The sequence below is a fragment of the Ricinus communis genome, chromosome 5, assembly GCF_019578655.1.
Source record: "Ricinus communis isolate WT05 ecotype wild-type chromosome 5, ASM1957865v1, whole genome shotgun sequence".
NCBI lineage: Eukaryota > Viridiplantae > Streptophyta > Magnoliopsida > Malpighiales > Euphorbiaceae > Ricinus > Ricinus communis.
In genome coordinates this window covers 28213827-28231254 of record NC_063260.1, presented here as the reverse complement: position 1 = coordinate 28231254, position 17428 = coordinate 28213827, and the positions used below count along the sequence as shown (strand labels likewise).

Genomic DNA, 17428 nt, shown 5'->3' with positions numbered 1-17428 from the left:
TTGATTGGCGAACCGCTGCTCTTCACTATAATTTCAGACTGAAATTCCAGATTTGACTTGTTTCAAATATGAGTTTAGTTGAACAGGATAATCTTGAGCAGACCATTTATCAAACAATATTTCATGAACATAACTACACTCCCTTTTTACCAATGAACATGGGTGCCAAATAGCTAGACTATGTTAAGAAGTAGTATATGTAGTATTATATTTTGACTCGGACAATATTGTGAGGATACAGTTATATAGTTGGAATACTTGTTAAGTCTTTAGTGTGATTATAAGGACTTATGTTTCAGTCACTATTTTATGTAGTCAATAAATACTTGGAACTTCTTAAATGGTTTCATGATATTTTTGTTAGCCTTGCACTTTATTTCATATTTAAGGACTATTGATACAAATGAGTATCTCAAATAGACCATTTTCCAGTAGAGATACTAGCAATGGATTTACCTTATGCACTTGAACCCTCATGTCTCCTGGATTCTGTTTAGACACTACAAATGAGTATCTCAAATTAACAAGCTTCTTTTATTTGTTTGATAAGCCCCCATTTCATTCTTGACATGAACACTGCTAAACGGGTATGTGGGACACATGCAAATTAAGTTGTGCAAGTTCTTGGTAAGGACTTTTGTGTACCTTGTTTCATAAAGCTGTGGGCGTGCATTGCATGTTGTCGATAAACTATTCTACAATATGCTTTATTATATTACAAAATCCTACCCATTATATATATTTCCAAATATTTTCTACTAACAAATCTTTTAAGAATTGAGGTTTTCTTTGCGAATTCACACAAGTTGAATGCCTTCTTTTTTTTGTCCCAAGACAAATAATTGACGAGCCGTTTTTATAATATAAATATTAAACAGTGTTGCTGGATAATCAAACTCAGAATTGATAGATTCTTTTCCTTGTATCATCAATATGACAAGAAATAATTTCAATTCCATTCCTTTTATCTGTAAAAGTTGGGGAGTTACAGAGAACAAACTCTGAATATTTCAATTCCATTCCTTTTATCTGTAAAAGTTGGGGAGTTACAGAGAACAAACTCTGAATATGTAACCCACAAAATCAAACAAAAAAGAAAAGAAAAATAAAAGTGTCCCTTGGCAGGGTCGAAAGGAGGCACAAAAATTTGCTCTAATCTTTTATAATAAACTGACAACAAAAGAGACAAAATTTGGATGCATATTAGACATCCCATGTAAATTTGCCATTACAAAGTGGAGTTGTCATCACAAATGATGGTGAAACATGATTTTGGGACTATTGAATCAATTAATACTCAGAAACACTACTGTATAGGTTGACAATGCCATTTCTCTGTAAAATTAGAAAAACAGAAAGAATAATAAACATCACTGTAGCAGCTAGATTCTTACCAGTGCATGCTATGAAACCAAACTTTTCTTTTCTTTTTCGGAGGGATGTCCGACTACACCCTGAGTTCATTTTCTTCAGTTGCTAGCAGTGTAGGTTATGTAAAATTGTATTTATAGGTATTGAGTTTGTATTCTTTCCCTGTTCTCTTCCCACCACATTTTTGCATGCACTTCCCCAAATTTTTCCCGGCTGTGAAACAAAAAGAAATGAAATGTCGGAGAACATTAGCATTTGATATCCACAGTTTCAGAAGTTAGACAATGACAAACTCAAATAATATGACTGTCATTTACCTAAATCTGACACGCCGAAGCTCCCTAGTGCCATCGACTAATTGTCTGATAGTAATGTACACTCCAGGCTCGTCTTCCTCAACCCATTCTGATTCAATATCACTAGCATTGCTAACAGAAACAGAAGGCTCATCTCTAGACGATGTAGTTGTCCGTGATGCATCCATGGAAGCTGCTTCAACTTTTGGGCCCCCTGTACCATAACCACTTGAACCGCCATGGTAATGTTGGCTGCCAACTTGTTCCATAACGTCAGATGGGAAATACCCTTTGCTTCCTGAGGGTTTGTAGTGATTTCTTGGTGTATATGCTGGGGCCATGGGGCTCTCCCTTGCAGATCCCATCCTTGAATAACAAGAATCTCTGTGCGGCTAGACAAAAAAATTCATTTCTATTATGTCTTGGACACATGGATACAATCAACTCTTTCTATATACAGAATATGTGACCCCCAACGATTTGTTTCATAGTGGTATAGAAGACTAGAAAGAAAATGATCAGTTAAAAAGAGACTTCTTGACAAGTTTGTAATACATGGCAATCATTCTTAAACATCAACATATTGATCACCAAGAAATAAAATTTGCAACCAATTCAATAAAAACACACAGCTCATTATGACTTCAAAGAGCAGGTCAGGTTCACAGCTCTGGAGTTTGTTACAATATTTAAAAGCCAAAAGAAATGGCTATATAGCTTTCTGTCGGTAAGAAAGAAAGATCAGAAAGTAACAGATGTGCAACTCAAATCCCTGATAGGCAATTTCACAAGTGTATCCAAGTCTAGCAACCAACCTTATCAAGCAACAATACTTTGGGCACCAAGATAAAAGGTATAAATTTACCTCATCCTCAGACCTTGGAGGAGTATTAAGAGCTTGACGGTTAAATCTCTGGACATTGTAGAGCTCCATGATTCTATCATAATTCTCACCCCACCATCGCTGTGCTTGCCACTTGTTAAACATCTCTCGGCTTAAAAATAAAAAAAACGCATAAGCTTCGTCACGTTGCTTTATTCAATCGCTGCTATAAAATAGATGAGTGATGCATACCTGAAACGAATACGCTTTAGATCATTTCCCCCATTAGGAAGAGACACAAAAGTAATGTGAACTCCTGGCTCGACCTGTGCCATCCACTCCTTGGATTCATCCTCATCCTCTACCACTACATCACAAGACTCTGTTCCCCTCGGGGTCTCATCACCACTCAACACTCTTGTAAATCTCGACTCACCTCTTGTGCCCCTGTGCTGACCTGCGCTTGTGAAATCCCATGCAGGTGTCGAGCTCGAGCTTCCTCCTCCAAAATACGGGTATGGAACCCCTTCAGAAGCCACATCGAAGTCAGGGTACGGCCGCTGTCCTTTCCTATAACTGCTGGAGCCTGTGCACGGTTTGCATTGCTTTCCAGAGAATTTCAGTGCAATATCCTTTATCTGAACATCATCCAAATGCAAGAGTTGATAAGGAAGCTATATTGTTCCTAGCAAACTTCATACACAAACATCATACAGTTAAGTTGTATTCATGAATGCACAAAGAAAACTGTGGCAAAAACCACAAGCTAAAGAGAATTATGTGAAAAAAGACGAGTTTGCGAGACGAAGAGTTTCACTCAAGAATCAGAGCAGAAATCCTGTGAAGCAAATTAATAGAACCCTTAAGATCTCTATAATGTACAATATCTTTACTATATTACAGAATGATGGTCAACGTAAGCATAAGGAAAAGAAAAACATAAGAAGAAGAATGTTGATGCATCATTTAATTGTGAAAAATTAACCTGAATATTAATTAGTACTACAACTACACCAAATGATTGATTTACTTAACACACTTTATAGAATTACCATTATTGTGAGAATAAGTAGCACATTTTGTGCTGGAATTCAATGCATATAATAGAGCTTGAGGAACACCAAAAGAAGTGAGTGGTCCCAAGTAGAAATAAGTGATTGTATATAGCTAAAATTTGGCTTAGTATATGAGAAAGGTGCAAAATGCAGGCAGAAATACAAGAACTGGGATTTTGTACAAGGGAATTAGGATCCTCCAAGCCAAGTAGCAGGAGCATGGACATGGAACTTAATAAGGAAATGATGTCAGCAGAGGGATTCCTTTTTTTTTTTTTTTTTGGTTCTTCTCACTGTTTGTTGATGTGTGCCTTAAATCAATCTTTTAATGAGCCACGGCTTTTGAGTTCTGGCAGTCGGTAGTGTAGATACTAGAACTACTAGGCATAAGTCATACCATTCTTCCACTGTTACACAACAATCTATACTAATCAATAAGATAACGACACCCTTTCTGCTTCCTTAGATATGTGCAGTCACAATAACCAATACCTTTTTCTTTCCTTCTTAAATTAAATGCATAAACTGAGCTACACAAATTCATTTCTTCCCTCCTCCTCCTCCTCCTCCTGCCTAGAATTATTTAATAATAATTATAAAAAAAAAAAGAACAATAAAGGAAAAACTAAAGAGGTCTTGATTAGTCTCTTCATGCTTTTTTAGTGACTGGTACCTTATCAGTCCATCATTAATGACGAAAAGAAAAACATACATGAGAAAAGGAAGATTGCCCCATTGCACAACCCAAGGAAATTAACAGCAAATAAATTAAATTTTTGAAAAATTATAGTTTAAATTTGAACTCAGGAGTATCAAGTTTTTGAGCTCAATTTTAAATTAATGGTTATTACAAAAGAAAAAAGAAATAATATGAATTTCAGTAATGAATTTGAAATAAGAAATTCCAAGTTAGCATGGATTGAAACAAAACTGTGAACCTATGATGTTGGAGTCAAATCTGTGGTGTGCTCATTATTTAAAATAGAAAATGCAATCAACAGACAAATAATAATAAAAAAGGTAAGTATTACTATAAAATAATAATTATTTATTATATGAGTAGGTGAAGGCAGGCAGAGGCAGCAGAAGAAGAGTGAGTGATTTAAGTAAAGACGCATACATAATATTTATTTTATAAACGTGATGAAAGATGCCAAAGGGGAAAAGAGTGTGTGGTCCCCAGCCAGGGCCAGTGGGGCTCACATTTTAATGAGATTGTTTGTTCCCTCAAATTGGAAATTAATTACTAAATCAATAATAAGAGAAAATGGATATTACAAACGAGAAATACTAAAAAGAAATATAGATATAGGGAATAGAGGAAGGACCTGCGCCGTCAGGCTTTTGACGGCTTCTTTAGTAGAAGGAGTTCCACTCCCACGCGCTCCTTCTTCACCTTCCTCTGCTACTGGCTTTGTGCACGCTATACACGTAAACATCCTCCTCTTCTTCTTCTTTTTTTGCCTTCCCTACCCCTGCTCATCACATCACTTTCACACTATTTACTTCTCTTTATTTTATTTAATTAACGTCTTTTGGGCAACATATTAAACACATATAAAAAATAATAATATTATTGACAGCGATGCAAATAAATTAGTAGCACACTGTATTGGTCAAAGGGGGTAATAGTATAAAATGGTCAAGCACACTATCGAAAAGACACTAAGAACATTCCTTACGATACATAATTGGTATTTTCAGTATAATAGTAAAATGAAATTAATTTAAAAATAGCAGAGGATATTTGAATTAAATAAATAGATAAATAGATATTCTTAATTGGAACAGACAACCTTGTATGGGTAGTAATCCTATGATTTTAATATTACTGTTTTGGATTTTTAGACATTAAAATACCAAACCTTCCGGTTTTACACATACGATGGTTTCAGCAAAAACGGACCAACTCCAACTCCAACTCCAAAAGGGGGAAAACGACATTCTAATTAACTTAAAACCCCATTCAATCCAAAGGAAATGGATTTGATTGTTCCTTCTTTTTTTAATGTGCTTTTTGTTGTATGACGAGAAAGACAAAAGCAAAAGATTGAAAAAAAGAGAGGGAGAGAGTGGAAATTAAACTCGGGATCGGAGAAGAAGAGAAAGAAAAGAGTAATAAGTGAGTCAATGATAGAAAAGAAAACAATCAAATTGGGTCCATTAAAGTGGGTCTGGTCTCATTTACAGACTCCCTATGCTATTGCTTTAATCTACACAACCATATCAAATAAAAACGAATCAAAGATTTTGTTGTGAGAGCCGAAGTTTCTGACATCTATTTTCATATTTCTTATAAAAAAAAAAATCAACAGAAAATGGCAGAAAATAAATATCTTTATTCATTTATTAAAATTAAAATTAAAATAGATGAAAGGGGAGTATCAATAGACAAGGAGACAAGAGTAGGGAATAATAATGGAAATATAAGAGAAAGCATATTTGATATTTATTCATATATGTGATTCGTGAAATATTATTATTATAATTATTATGAAAATGACTTATTATTACCTTTGCCAATTTCTTGTCTTCACTATCCACACTAGCTTTCACTCTACTATTAAACTCTCTTGCTCTTCATCGATTCACCTGCGATATTCAAATCACTCGATCACTACAATTAAGCACTTCCGATCTTAAATGGGTTTCACTTACAATGGGAATAAGAAAGACAGAGAAAATACAGTCATTAAAGTGATGCTCTGTTTGCTTGCCGAGAAAGTTGAAAAAGTTTCAAACTATGAGAGATTCAAACTCTTTTTTCTTTCTTTTCCTTTTTTTTTCTGAATCTTTAGCAAAAGCAGCTCGCCAAACAAAGTGCTAGAAAAGAAGAAGAATGACTGTTTGGTTACTGAGAAAGTGATGAGAAAAAATCAACAACAAAACCATACCAAACCCAATAAAGAACCTGGTATGTATAGAGAAAGAGGGATAGAGAGAGGTAATTGGCTCAAGCTCACAGCTCTTTTTTTTAAAAAAAAAATTAATGGAAAAAAATCCACACCTTGATTACTTTTGTCGTTTGTTTTCTTGTAAAAGAGAAATCTTCATGAAATGAATTTGGTCTTTAATGCCACACCAAATTTCCGATCACTGCAATCCCTTTAATGTCGCCGATTTCTATATCGCAACACAGAAACAACACTCCCCCTCTATTTCAAATAAAGAAATCTCCGGCGAGATTAAATTTCAGAGGCGGAATATCTGCGAAATGCATGGAAAAATGGGAAAGAATCGGATATAGTTTTGGTTGTTTTTTTTTTTTTTTCTCTGAAAGAAACTTACAGACAAGGAAAAAGAACAATTTGGGATTCTCTTATTTATATACAAGAGAGAATGTTGACGCCTTCCAACTTTCGCCGTTAATTAACGTTTTTTTACTTGAAACATAAATACTATTAGAAGGTGAAGGAAGACGTTAAGAAACTTTTATTTAATAAATATTTCTTTCTTTTTTTCTAGAAAAAAACATTGGTACATAGGAGAAGACATAGGAGCCCACATGTCTAGGTGAAGTAAGGGAAGGAAATCTTATGTGTATAATTTTGATTGGGGAAAGGATTGTATGGGGTTGATCAAAGGCTGTGATTTCATTATTGTTTCATCTTTTCGCACCTCTATCCAAACCATCCCAATTCGTTGCCCTTTTTTCTTTTTCTTTTTTAAAATTTTTAAGGTATATATGTACATCACATATTTGGGTTCTTAGATTATGAGAATATTTTATTAAATTCATACTGTTAGTTATTAAAAAAATAAAAATTTATTATATTAAATTAAAAATTAAATGTCTTTAAAAGATTAAAAATAAAATTTAAATATTTTTATTTAAATTAAATTAAAAATTAATATATTAAAATAATTAATTATCAAGTATTTAAATTACGTCCTAGTAAAATATTTTTATCAATTACCAAAAAAGAATATAAATTCGCACACCAATCTCAATTGAAAAGGCTATCATAATGTTGCATAAATTTAGGGTTATGAAATTCGAGCCCCATCTTGATATGTGTAAATACTTATGCTGTGTCTATGACAAAAGGACTAAAACGAAATTGAATTGCTCCCCTCTGATTTTTACCTTAATTTTTATAAAATTAATACATATCTATTTTTATTATAATTTATAATTAGATTTTATCCTTATTTTATTTGAGTCCAACTTGACCATGTTTTAAGATTGTATTTTATAAATAGTCATGTATATACATTTCAATTTATCACCAATACCAAATTGCAATTGGTGATTTACAATCTTTAACTTTAAATAAACTTTTTTAATTTTAATTAATTTTTGTTTTTCAATTTTATTAATATGGATTGTCGAAAATTCTTACAGTATAAATCTGGTGGCTGGATATTTAGTATCGGAAATTAACGTTCCGATTTTATACCAATTATAGTTACTGATAAAGAAAGTTAAAGAATTTAATTAGGAAGAATTGAAAAGAAAAATCTAAAATTAGGCAATGCCTATATGTTTCCTTTAGCAAATGTGAAAAGGTAGGGAATGTGTGACTAAGGTTAAGCTAGTAGCACACATGCGTGGCAACACGTAGAGTCTAAACCTATAAATAATGTTTTTTTTTTTTTAAGAAAATAAAAAGAAGAAATAGGGAAATTTTCATTGATTCTAAACTTAATCTGGTTTGGGATGTCTTTTTATAATAATGCTTTTTGCAGAAAGGTCTTTTGCCTCTCATTCTATCTAAAGTTTCCCATATTCCCCATTTTAGCATGTTAGTAGAAATCCACCCTTAACATCAAACGCATTTCATTTGTATCAACATTCGTATTATCTAAGCAATCTATATATATAGATTTTTATTCAATTGTCAAAATCAAAATTAAAAAAGATTCATATTTATTTTTTACAATATGAATATAAGTTTTAATTCAATTTAAAAAAAAAATCAAATAAACTTTCGGCTCATTCCAGATTTCACTAAAAGAAATTCTAAAATTTAATATGTTAAAAGATGTTTATGGCTGAATATTTTTTTTAAAATATATACTTTAAAATATACAAAATTAATCATAATTCAGTTTTAATAATCTTAAAAAATTAATTGAAAAATTAAAAATGTGAACCGAAATGAATCGAATTTACTTAGCTTGATCAGTTTGATTAAAAAAAATTTGATTCATTTTGGAATAAATAAATTATTTACCTCTACTCTACTTTTGTTCGACTCTCTTAATTAGTTCTCTATATATCAAGCAATTTTACAATCCAAAACTAATTATAATTGATTATCAATTCATCATGTATAAACAAACCACCTTTAGAAAAAAAATTATATCATTCATAATATTTTATTCAATTATTCTTAGCAACTAGCAATAAAATATATAAATTATTAATATTTATAGCTATAAACAACAATTATGCCGCTATTCTTCTAAAAAAGGAAATTACGCCTCCACATGTGGATTGAGTTAAATAAAGGGATCTCCTCAAAAGAAAAAGTTAAGTGAAAGGGATTAAGGCATTCTAGATTTTGAATTCAATATGATGTTTTTCTTATGGCATTGGACACTCACTAATTCAATGATAAACCTTTCACTAATTAGCATGATGAGGAAGTAATATATATAAATATATTAATTTTTAAGATTTAATTTTTTTTAATATATGTGTTTAATTTTTTATATATAGAATTCTTATTTTTACATGTGTGCTTAATTTTGATATATAAAATTTTTATTTTAACATGTGTACTTATTTTTAACACATGAAATTCAAACTGATGTGTGATTTTATAGTTTTTTCTATTATTTTATTGATTAATTAGTTATATTTTTAATTAAATACCGATTCTAATCTTAAAAAATAGAATGTTAATTATATTTTAATATTATATTAATTAATAAATAGTTTTTTAATCTGATAATAATACTAATTATATCTAAAAAATAGCATATTAATTATATATTAGTATTATATCAACTAATAAATTAGTTTTCTAATTCTAAAATTATATTTTAATATTATATTTAATAATAAATTAATTTTTTATGGTATAATAAGTTCTTAATCTAAAAAATAGTAATATCATTTATATTAATAGTATTAATTCATATAATACTAGAATTAATTAATAAGTATTTTTAGAATATCTTTATATTATTGGCCTAATAAAATTTCAAAATTTTAAGAAAATTGAAAAGACATTTAAAAATAGTTAGTTTGCTATTATTTTTAAAATATTACTAATTAATATTAAATATTAAATTTTTATTAAATATTAAATTTTTTATTAAATTGTATCTATTAACTTGATTTTATAATCAAAATAATAATAATGGTCGTGTAATACACGGATAAATGACTAGTTAAGATTAAAATCCAACTCCAATTCTTTCTTTTTTTTGTCTTAATTATAAAGTGATCCACTAGGTTTGACATAAACCTTTAGTTTCTACTGTTCTAAATCATATAATTTAGTCCTTACAAAATCTCCCAAAAGTACCATGTTATTTAGGGATTAAGGCGCAAGCAAATAAATATATTTAAGAGATAAAGTATCATTTGTTATAATAATATTAATTTTTTTGGATTATATTGGATATCTATCAGTATGTTTTATGTATAGATTTTCTTATGTAAATAAAATTCTACATATATAACTCTTTATATCAATAAATAAGTGTTATAATCAATGAAATGATACATATATATATATATATATACATATATATCAAAAAATTACTCTCTTCTCTTTATTTTCTTTATTCTTGTTCTTTATTTTACAACATGTTATCAATATCATTGCTTACACAAGATTCAAGTACAATATCATTTTATAAGATTATTTGTGTTGCTACCTAATTTGGATTGCTTGTGGTTTGTTACAACCTAGCTAAGATGAAAAAAAAAATTAATGATTTGAGAAAAAAAAATTTAAGACTTAAAGATAAAGTTGATACTTTCATCTTTTATAAAATACGGGATCATATTATTATAATAAATTTTATTTTTGCTATTTTATGATATTTGTTTCTTTATGGATGTTATAATCTTAACTATTTTAGTACATGTAGATTTCTTTTATGTGCATATTAAAATTAATGTTGTTATTATTTAATATAAATATTATTAACATATATTTTATAGAGATATTATTTAATATTAGTTAATGTTATCCTGAAGAACTATTGTTATATATAATTCCTAAAGAACTTATATTATAAAATTTAGTTTCTGAAGAACTTGTTTATAAATCTTAGTTCATAAAAAACTAGTATTAATTTTAGTTCATGAAGAACTAATTAAATAAATAACTAAGATACAGATTCCTAAAGTATTTTGACCCTATGTTCCTGAAAAATTAAATATTTTAAAATGTAGTATACAATTTATTAAATTAATATTTTATGTTCCCGAGAAAGTAAATATATTAGTCTTTAAAAGAATTATTTATTATGGATATTGGATATCGAAATATATATGAAAATTGTGGATTTTGAAAATATAATTAAAGATGGAAATAAAAAATATCAATAAGAACTTGGATATTTGACGGTTAAGATCCATTAGTTCTTTGAAAAAGTTTGAAAAAAAGATATGACCATTATAAATCAGTCATTCTTCTAAAGGCTCGTTATGAATGGATGCATTTACGATTGCAAGATTTTAATAGTAAGTGAATATAATTATGCAGTTTTCATAATTAGTTCTATATTGAAATTATGTAGAGAAAGTATTATTGACTATAGTATGTTAGAAATGATATTTTACTACTTTTCATTTCTCGAATATGCTGAGTAGCAATATCAAAAAAAAAGAATTTTAAGAAATATTTTGACCTAATTTCATATATTTGTTGAGTAAAATAATGAGGTCTTATAAAAAAAGCATGAAACTCGTCCAATTGGTTATACTTTATTCCATGAAGTGAATGAAAAAAAATATATAACAATGTTTGAGATGGACGAGGAAGATGACAAAAGAATAACTGTGATCAAGGACGTGATTAGAGCTATAGCCAAAATTATAATAACAACGATGGTAGTATTAGAAATAATAATGCATCTTTCCATTGGAAGTGAAAGAATCATGAAGAGAATAATTGAGCATAATAAAATTTAGAAAATCAATGCAATTGATATGGTATGAAAAGCCATTAGTCTCGATGTGGTATCTAAAATCTTAATCTATATCAAGAGTCATTGAAGAATAAAAGTAAAAATATAAAAGCTTGACAAATTTATTTACAAAAGCATACTCCATATAACAACATTTGAGAACTTGATGAACAAATTTGATATATGCCAATTAAGAAATTTTTGTTAAAAGTTATGTTTTTATGAGAAAAAAATTTTGATACATTGTATTATTTTTTTCTTAGCTTAAGTTTTATCTAATTGATTTTTCTAACAAGATTTTAAAAAAGGCAATGTTATTCGCAAACTTCTACATGAATAATGCATTTTTTTCATTCACTAAATTCTTTTTTTCACAAGTTCTTTTTTGGTAAGACTTTAACGAGTGATATTCATTATAATAAATATCAAATTAGGAGTGCTATGATAATATTAAAATTTTTGGATTATATTAGATGTCTGTCAGTATTTCTATTGATAGATTTTCTTATGCAAATAAAACTCTATCTCTATAACCTTTTACACTTATAGATATTTGTTAAAATCAATAAAATCATATACACATATATACATATAAAAAAAATTACTTTTTTTTTTCTCTTTATTTTTTTATTTTACAATTAATAAGTGTCAACAATTAGATTCATTGATATGAACATTATAAAAATTCGAATACTTTTAAAGTCACGTAATAACATTACATGTGTTTGGATTTCATCACTTAAAAGAAAGAACAACGAGGTCCGTAAAATAATGTGGGAGATAAATTCTATAAATCAATTAAAAGTCTTCCTGAATAAAACAAGTCCTTTGAAGGAATTTTTATAAGTTTGTTTGGCATAAGTCTTTATGAGGGTTGAAATTATGATTTTTATAATCATAAAATGAATACTTCATGGAATAACAATTAGGGTGGTTCAGAAGGACAACAGGGTCGATAATTTAAACAAGAAGAAATAGATTGGGAAAGAGGGGAATAGAATTGTTGGGTCCATTGCAGTTGGTCTGTGCATTAAGCACGCGAATTGAATTGGATATATATTAATAATAGGAATAAATGGAAAAGTCACATGTACGTACGTAAAATAAACCCAATGGTCCAATCAGATTGATGCAAATGCAGAGTGAGGAAAGGAATCAAAAGATTGTTACCAAATCCAAATTGGAATTGAAGGAACATCTCTTCGTCTCTGCTCTAATCTTGTCAATTCAAAAACAAAATTAAATAATGGTCAATGCCTGGTGAAGAACACCCCCTTTTCCAATTTTTGATCAGTGATAATTTAGTACGGTTAGTAGACATTTGGTGACTGACTTAACCGGCTGTGCCCGGTGACTACACGGTACAAGATAAATCAACACACACAGACATTTAATGGCTGCCTACTTTCCTCTTTTCCACAACACAGATATATTACTGGCTACTGTCGGTTGTCAGCAACTCTGCCCGCCTTCGCAAATATATTATATTATATATATTACAGATACAACTTTAAGCTAGCCCACTTGTGTGTTTTGTCCTTGCCTTTATTCCTGGGGCTAACCTGTCTTTAAGCAAGGAATGCTTGGAATACAGGGACAATAAAAACCTACCCATTTTTATTTTCTTGTTTTTTCAATGGTTTCTCTTAAAAATACAAACATACTTCCATTCTCTCTCTCTCTCTAGATCTTGATTTTGCCACGTGGCGTTCTGCGGGAAGGTAAGCTTTTCAGCTTAAAAAAGAAAGGTTTCTCGCATAGACAAGATCTTCTTATGCAAGAAAAGCATAGTCAAGGTCCAAAGCCATTCCATCCTCTCTACTCCACCCCATCCCCATTCCTTCCATTTCTTTCCCCCTTTCTTTCTTCTTTATTTTTTTCTTTGCTAATAAATTCAAATATCCCAACACTTTGGTTCGCTACTTTCTTAAATTTTTTTCCCATTATCTTTATCTAGTCTCAATGTGTGTGTGTGTGTAAAGAGAGATGAATAATTGAAAAACAAAATAAAGTACTAATTAATTGTGTAGCTACCATGTTTGACCTATTTGAATATGCATTTCCCATTTTAAGCAAAAATAATGAACATATATATTTATATCGTAAATAGACCCAGTTATGTTTAACGTTATTAATACGCGATTAAGAGTCCAAATTAACTTAATATGTCTAATAAACCGTAGGAAGGAAATGGGTATGTCCCAACAAATTGGAAAAAGCCTCCCTCTCATTCCAAATGAAAATCGAGACCACCTGAATCTCTCTCTTTTTATTTTATCCCTCAAAGCGTAAGCAATTATAAAAAAGAAAGGTAAGAGAGAAGGGATGGGATGGGGGGGTGGGCGGGGAAACAAGAAAGGCAAGGGTTTAAGAATAGACTTTGTTTTAACGTTAGGATGTTTGGGTTTTGAAGTAATGATATATAATGGTACTTTGAAAAGTGATTACAAAGCTATTCAGGGATCTATCATTTCCTAAAGCAAATCAAAGATCTCAATCCCCAACTCTTTCTCTATTTCCAATGTTTGATTAACTTTCTTTTTTCTTCTGTTTTTTCCTTGTTTCAGAGATTAAAAGAAAGAAAAAAAATATATGTTACTTGTACCTATGTTAAAAGAAGAGACCAACTGGCTTGTTTGTTTGTAAACATTCCTTTAAATAACTGGGCTTTGTTTGTGTTTTTAAGAATGTGCTTTCAAAATCTTATATTCGTACTGCTTCATCATGTTTTCTAACATGTCATGATAGGTGGCATTTAAGATCTTTAGTGCCCACTTAATGATCCCTCGACAATTCATATGTTATTCTCAACTTTTGTTGTCCAGTGCTTATGTCCCCTTTTTTTTTTTTTTAACACAGTATATGCACAAAAAGATAATTCCTGATATCAAATAGCATAAAAATATGCTAATAAGGAAGTGGCTTGATTGAATATTCTTAATTGTATAATTTATATTAGTGGTAATTATTAGTTTTATATTAAAGGAAAAGAGACATTTATTTTTTTATTATGTAATTTACGAGGGTTGAATTTTTTATTATTTTTTTTATAAAAAAAAAGGCATAAAAAGATCGAAGAAAAGAAAACCCTTTATAATTGGGCTAAATGGGTACTAATTTATCGAGTTAAATATTTGAATTGCCAAAAAGAAAGAGCAAAACGTTGCCTGTCACTCAATTAATCCGTTGGACTGACATGAACTAATCAATTAGGAAAAGTAAACTAAAGGCTAAAAATTTCCCAGCATTATTGACTTATGATTTAAGGCTTTAGAAGAGTGAGCCTAAACCAGAAAATTAAGTTGGGCTTCGACCAATAAATGCCCAAGGCTCAACCCTATAAATGTTGAAAACCTGATGAGCATTGATGTTCTTTATCTTTTGTTTCCAGAAAGTGTAATGTAATAAGTTATCTCATCATGCTGTATCACATTTCTCTGATTCTCCTCATAAGGAGTTTATTTGAATGGAAGAGGTTCCCGCTAGTGCTAGCCTTGGGGACCCTGTCTCTTTTAATATAGTTTCTGCCTACAAAACAGTTATATTACTAGATTGATGCTACCTACAGTTGCAGGTATCTACCAAAAACATTGCAGTTAGCCTCGGAGCCAACAAACAAAATATGGATGTTTTTTTTCTGAATTTTTCAACAATCAGTATCATCTCAACTTCTGCAATCTCCTTTCGTTCTCTATTCTCCATCCTCGGATACTCCTGTATGTGTAACTTAGCATTTGAGGGCATCTTGATAGCCAAAGACTCGGGATTACGAACCCCTCGTCGTGCATACCCTACTTTGCCAGGAGACCAGATTGAAGCCAGAAAACACTCTGAAGGTCAGAGCTATACCGATACATGGTGTTTCCTAAGCTAGCCAGTGAATATGAAATGAACAATTTTATCTCTAGTGCTTCGGCGTAAAGCAAATATGAAATGGCTTAATTATAAAAATAAGATAACTTTCGTGCATAGAAAATCTGTCCAGCAGAGTCGAAGAAACCACTCAGCCAAAAGCATGGTTTTTTTGCGTAAGAAGTGTGGACATTAGAATTTACAAAGTTCCAAATAGCATTTGTCTTTACTTCTTGCCAGATCTTCCCCAAAAGGACTGCCAAAAGACAGGCCAGTTCTTCTGAGCCTCGTTCCAACCCAAGAGTGAACCTTCCCTCATTGGATCCCAACTAGAGGACACAATACCATAACTGACACCCAACAAGGCGGTGCCGAAGAAAAAGAAAGACACAATGTACGGCACCCATGTAGGCACATCAATCTTCAAACCAACTTTCAGATAGTAAAAGAAAGGAAAGAACAACAGTCCAATAAACAGAGGAACACCGACTGAAAATCCCATCCTGCTAATCATCCTATTAGTCACTACCTCTGGTATTATGCCTGCATCTTGTTCATCATCATCATCATTATTGTCATCATCATCATCGTCATTAGGATTGACTGTCTTTAACTTCTTGGTCCTTTTGGTTTTCTTTGGAGAAGGGCCAAAACCTCTAGGGCTATTCAAGGTAGCATATAGAGGCTTAGGGTATGAGAAATGATATTGATTTGGATAAAAGTTTTGTTTGGAAATTGGAAATTGAGAAGCTTGCTTGATTGGAGAAAGTGAAAATGTGAAGGTTGAGGCTTGTTCAAGCAGACTATTGATCTGTAGATAAGAAACAGAATATAACTGTAAGAAGAAGTAAAGCAAGCCAGCTCAAAGATTGCAAAACTGACCAAAATGTGAGAAGGTACCACATTATGCTTCAGAAAACATAGATTAGACTACTTACATGCAAAAACGATGTATTAGCTAATAATATCACCCAAAATTAGTCTTTGATATGTTGCCTATCCTCTTTTTGAATACAAAATTGAATTTCTTGAGAATATTTAAGAATGATAAATCGAAGATAAATCTAATGAACATCTTAAAGTAAATTATTCATATATCAAAACAAAAGAAAACAACATAATTAATTCAATCCATGCTTTGTTTGAAATGTTATATAGCATCGAAATGACAGTAGATATATAGGTGGCCTATCTTTTGCAAGTGCTTGCACACTGAAGAAACCTACATGCATCTAAGAATTCGAACAAGAACACATGAATCAGATAATAGTAGTTGATATACTAGAGTTTTCAGTTCACCCTCAAATGCACTTGATATCTTGAAGTTGGAAAATAGTATATAAATTAAGCACCAAAAAGAAGTGGTAAATAAATAAATAACTTAGACCCAATATTAAGGGAATCGTAGAACTATAATATACAGATTCAAATTGTAGGAATAGCAAGCAACAAAGAAGAGAAAGATATTACTTTCCCTTGGCTAGCTATCAAGAAATTGTTCAGTTAAATTCCCAGAAATTAAGGCAAAGAATGAAAACCAGTACCTTGGAAGAAGAAAGCAATGATATTGTGGAGGAGGACGATGCCCTTATCAGCGCACCTTCTATTGCATCCGCACCCATTATCTCTCTCTCTCCCTTTCCTTTCAAACATAAACGAGAGAATCACCAAAATCTTTAAACCTTAGCTTCTTACAGACATTTAATGGAGAACCAAAGGATAAGGCACTGCCATGATTTTTAGTGGCGTCCCACAGTAACTCTTTTATGTAAGGTAGAAGTTATAATAAGTCCTTAACCTTTACCTCAAACTACAATTAACTATCCAAATTCATATAGTCTCACTTTGAACCCTTAACATTTTCTAACGGTTCAACTAAATAAAAGACCCCAACCTAATTGCATCTATAGTAAATTAATTTTTTAATTATATAATAA

General features: G+C 30.7%; 2 protein-coding genes across 3 annotated transcripts; both read right to left on the bottom strand.

The window, feature by feature from the left end:
* Positions 1-1133: 1133 nt before the first annotated feature.
* On the bottom strand, positions 1134-7288 carry LOC8280074 (protein BREVIS RADIX). Of its 2 annotated transcripts, XM_025157452.2 has the most exons (8): positions 6553-7288; positions 6233-6368; positions 6060-6137; positions 4874-5020; positions 2743-3128; positions 2533-2662; positions 1689-2059; positions 1134-1584 (listed from the first exon to the last, which is right to left on the bottom strand). In XM_025157452.2, exons 4-8 carry the CDS (start codon positions 4982-4984, stop codon positions 1506-1508), a joined length of 1077 nt encoding a protein of 358 aa, XP_025013220.2. In that variant the 5' UTR covers positions 4985-5020; positions 6060-6137; positions 6233-6368; positions 6553-7288; the 3' UTR covers positions 1134-1505. The 2 variants fall into 2 exon arrangements, with proteins under 2 accessions (XP_025013220.2, XP_048229467.1); XM_048373510.1 differs by lacking the exon at positions 6233-6368.
* An 8269-nt stretch (positions 7289-15557) lies between these two features.
* LOC8280075 (protein PAM68, chloroplastic) lies at positions 15558-17244 on the bottom strand. The gene is made up of 2 exons (XM_002519826.4): positions 17036-17244; positions 15558-16302 (listed from the first exon to the last, which is right to left on the bottom strand). The coding sequence occupies exons 1-2, from the start codon at positions 17111-17113 to the stop codon at positions 15718-15720; spliced, it is 663 nt and encodes a 220-aa protein (XP_002519872.1). The 5' UTR covers positions 17114-17244; the 3' UTR covers positions 15558-15717.
* Between the last annotated feature and the right edge of the window lie 184 nt (positions 17245-17428).

Excerpts from the sequence above, each read along its gene's own strand:
- LOC8280074 (XM_025157452.2), bottom strand. The coding sequence starts at position 4,984 with ATGTTTACGTGTATAGCGTGCACAAAGCCAGTAGCAGAGGAAGGTGAA. Across the intron at positions 2,060-2,532 it reads CTCCAAGGTCTGAGGATGAG|CCGCACAGAGATTCTTGTTA; the intron begins GTAAATTTATAC and ends TTTTTTGTCTAG. Across the intron at positions 1,585-1,688 it reads CTTCGGCGTGTCAGATTTAG|CCGGGAAAAATTTGGGGAAG; the intron begins GTAAATGACAGT and ends TTTGTTTCACAG.
- LOC8280075 (XM_002519826.4), bottom strand. The coding sequence starts at position 17,113 with ATGGGTGCGGATGCAATAGAAGGTGCGCTGATAAGGGCATCGTCCTCC. Across the intron at positions 16,303-17,035 it reads CATTGCTTTCTTCTTCCAAG|ATCAATAGTCTGCTTGAACA; the intron begins GTACTGGTTTTC and ends TCTTATCTACAG.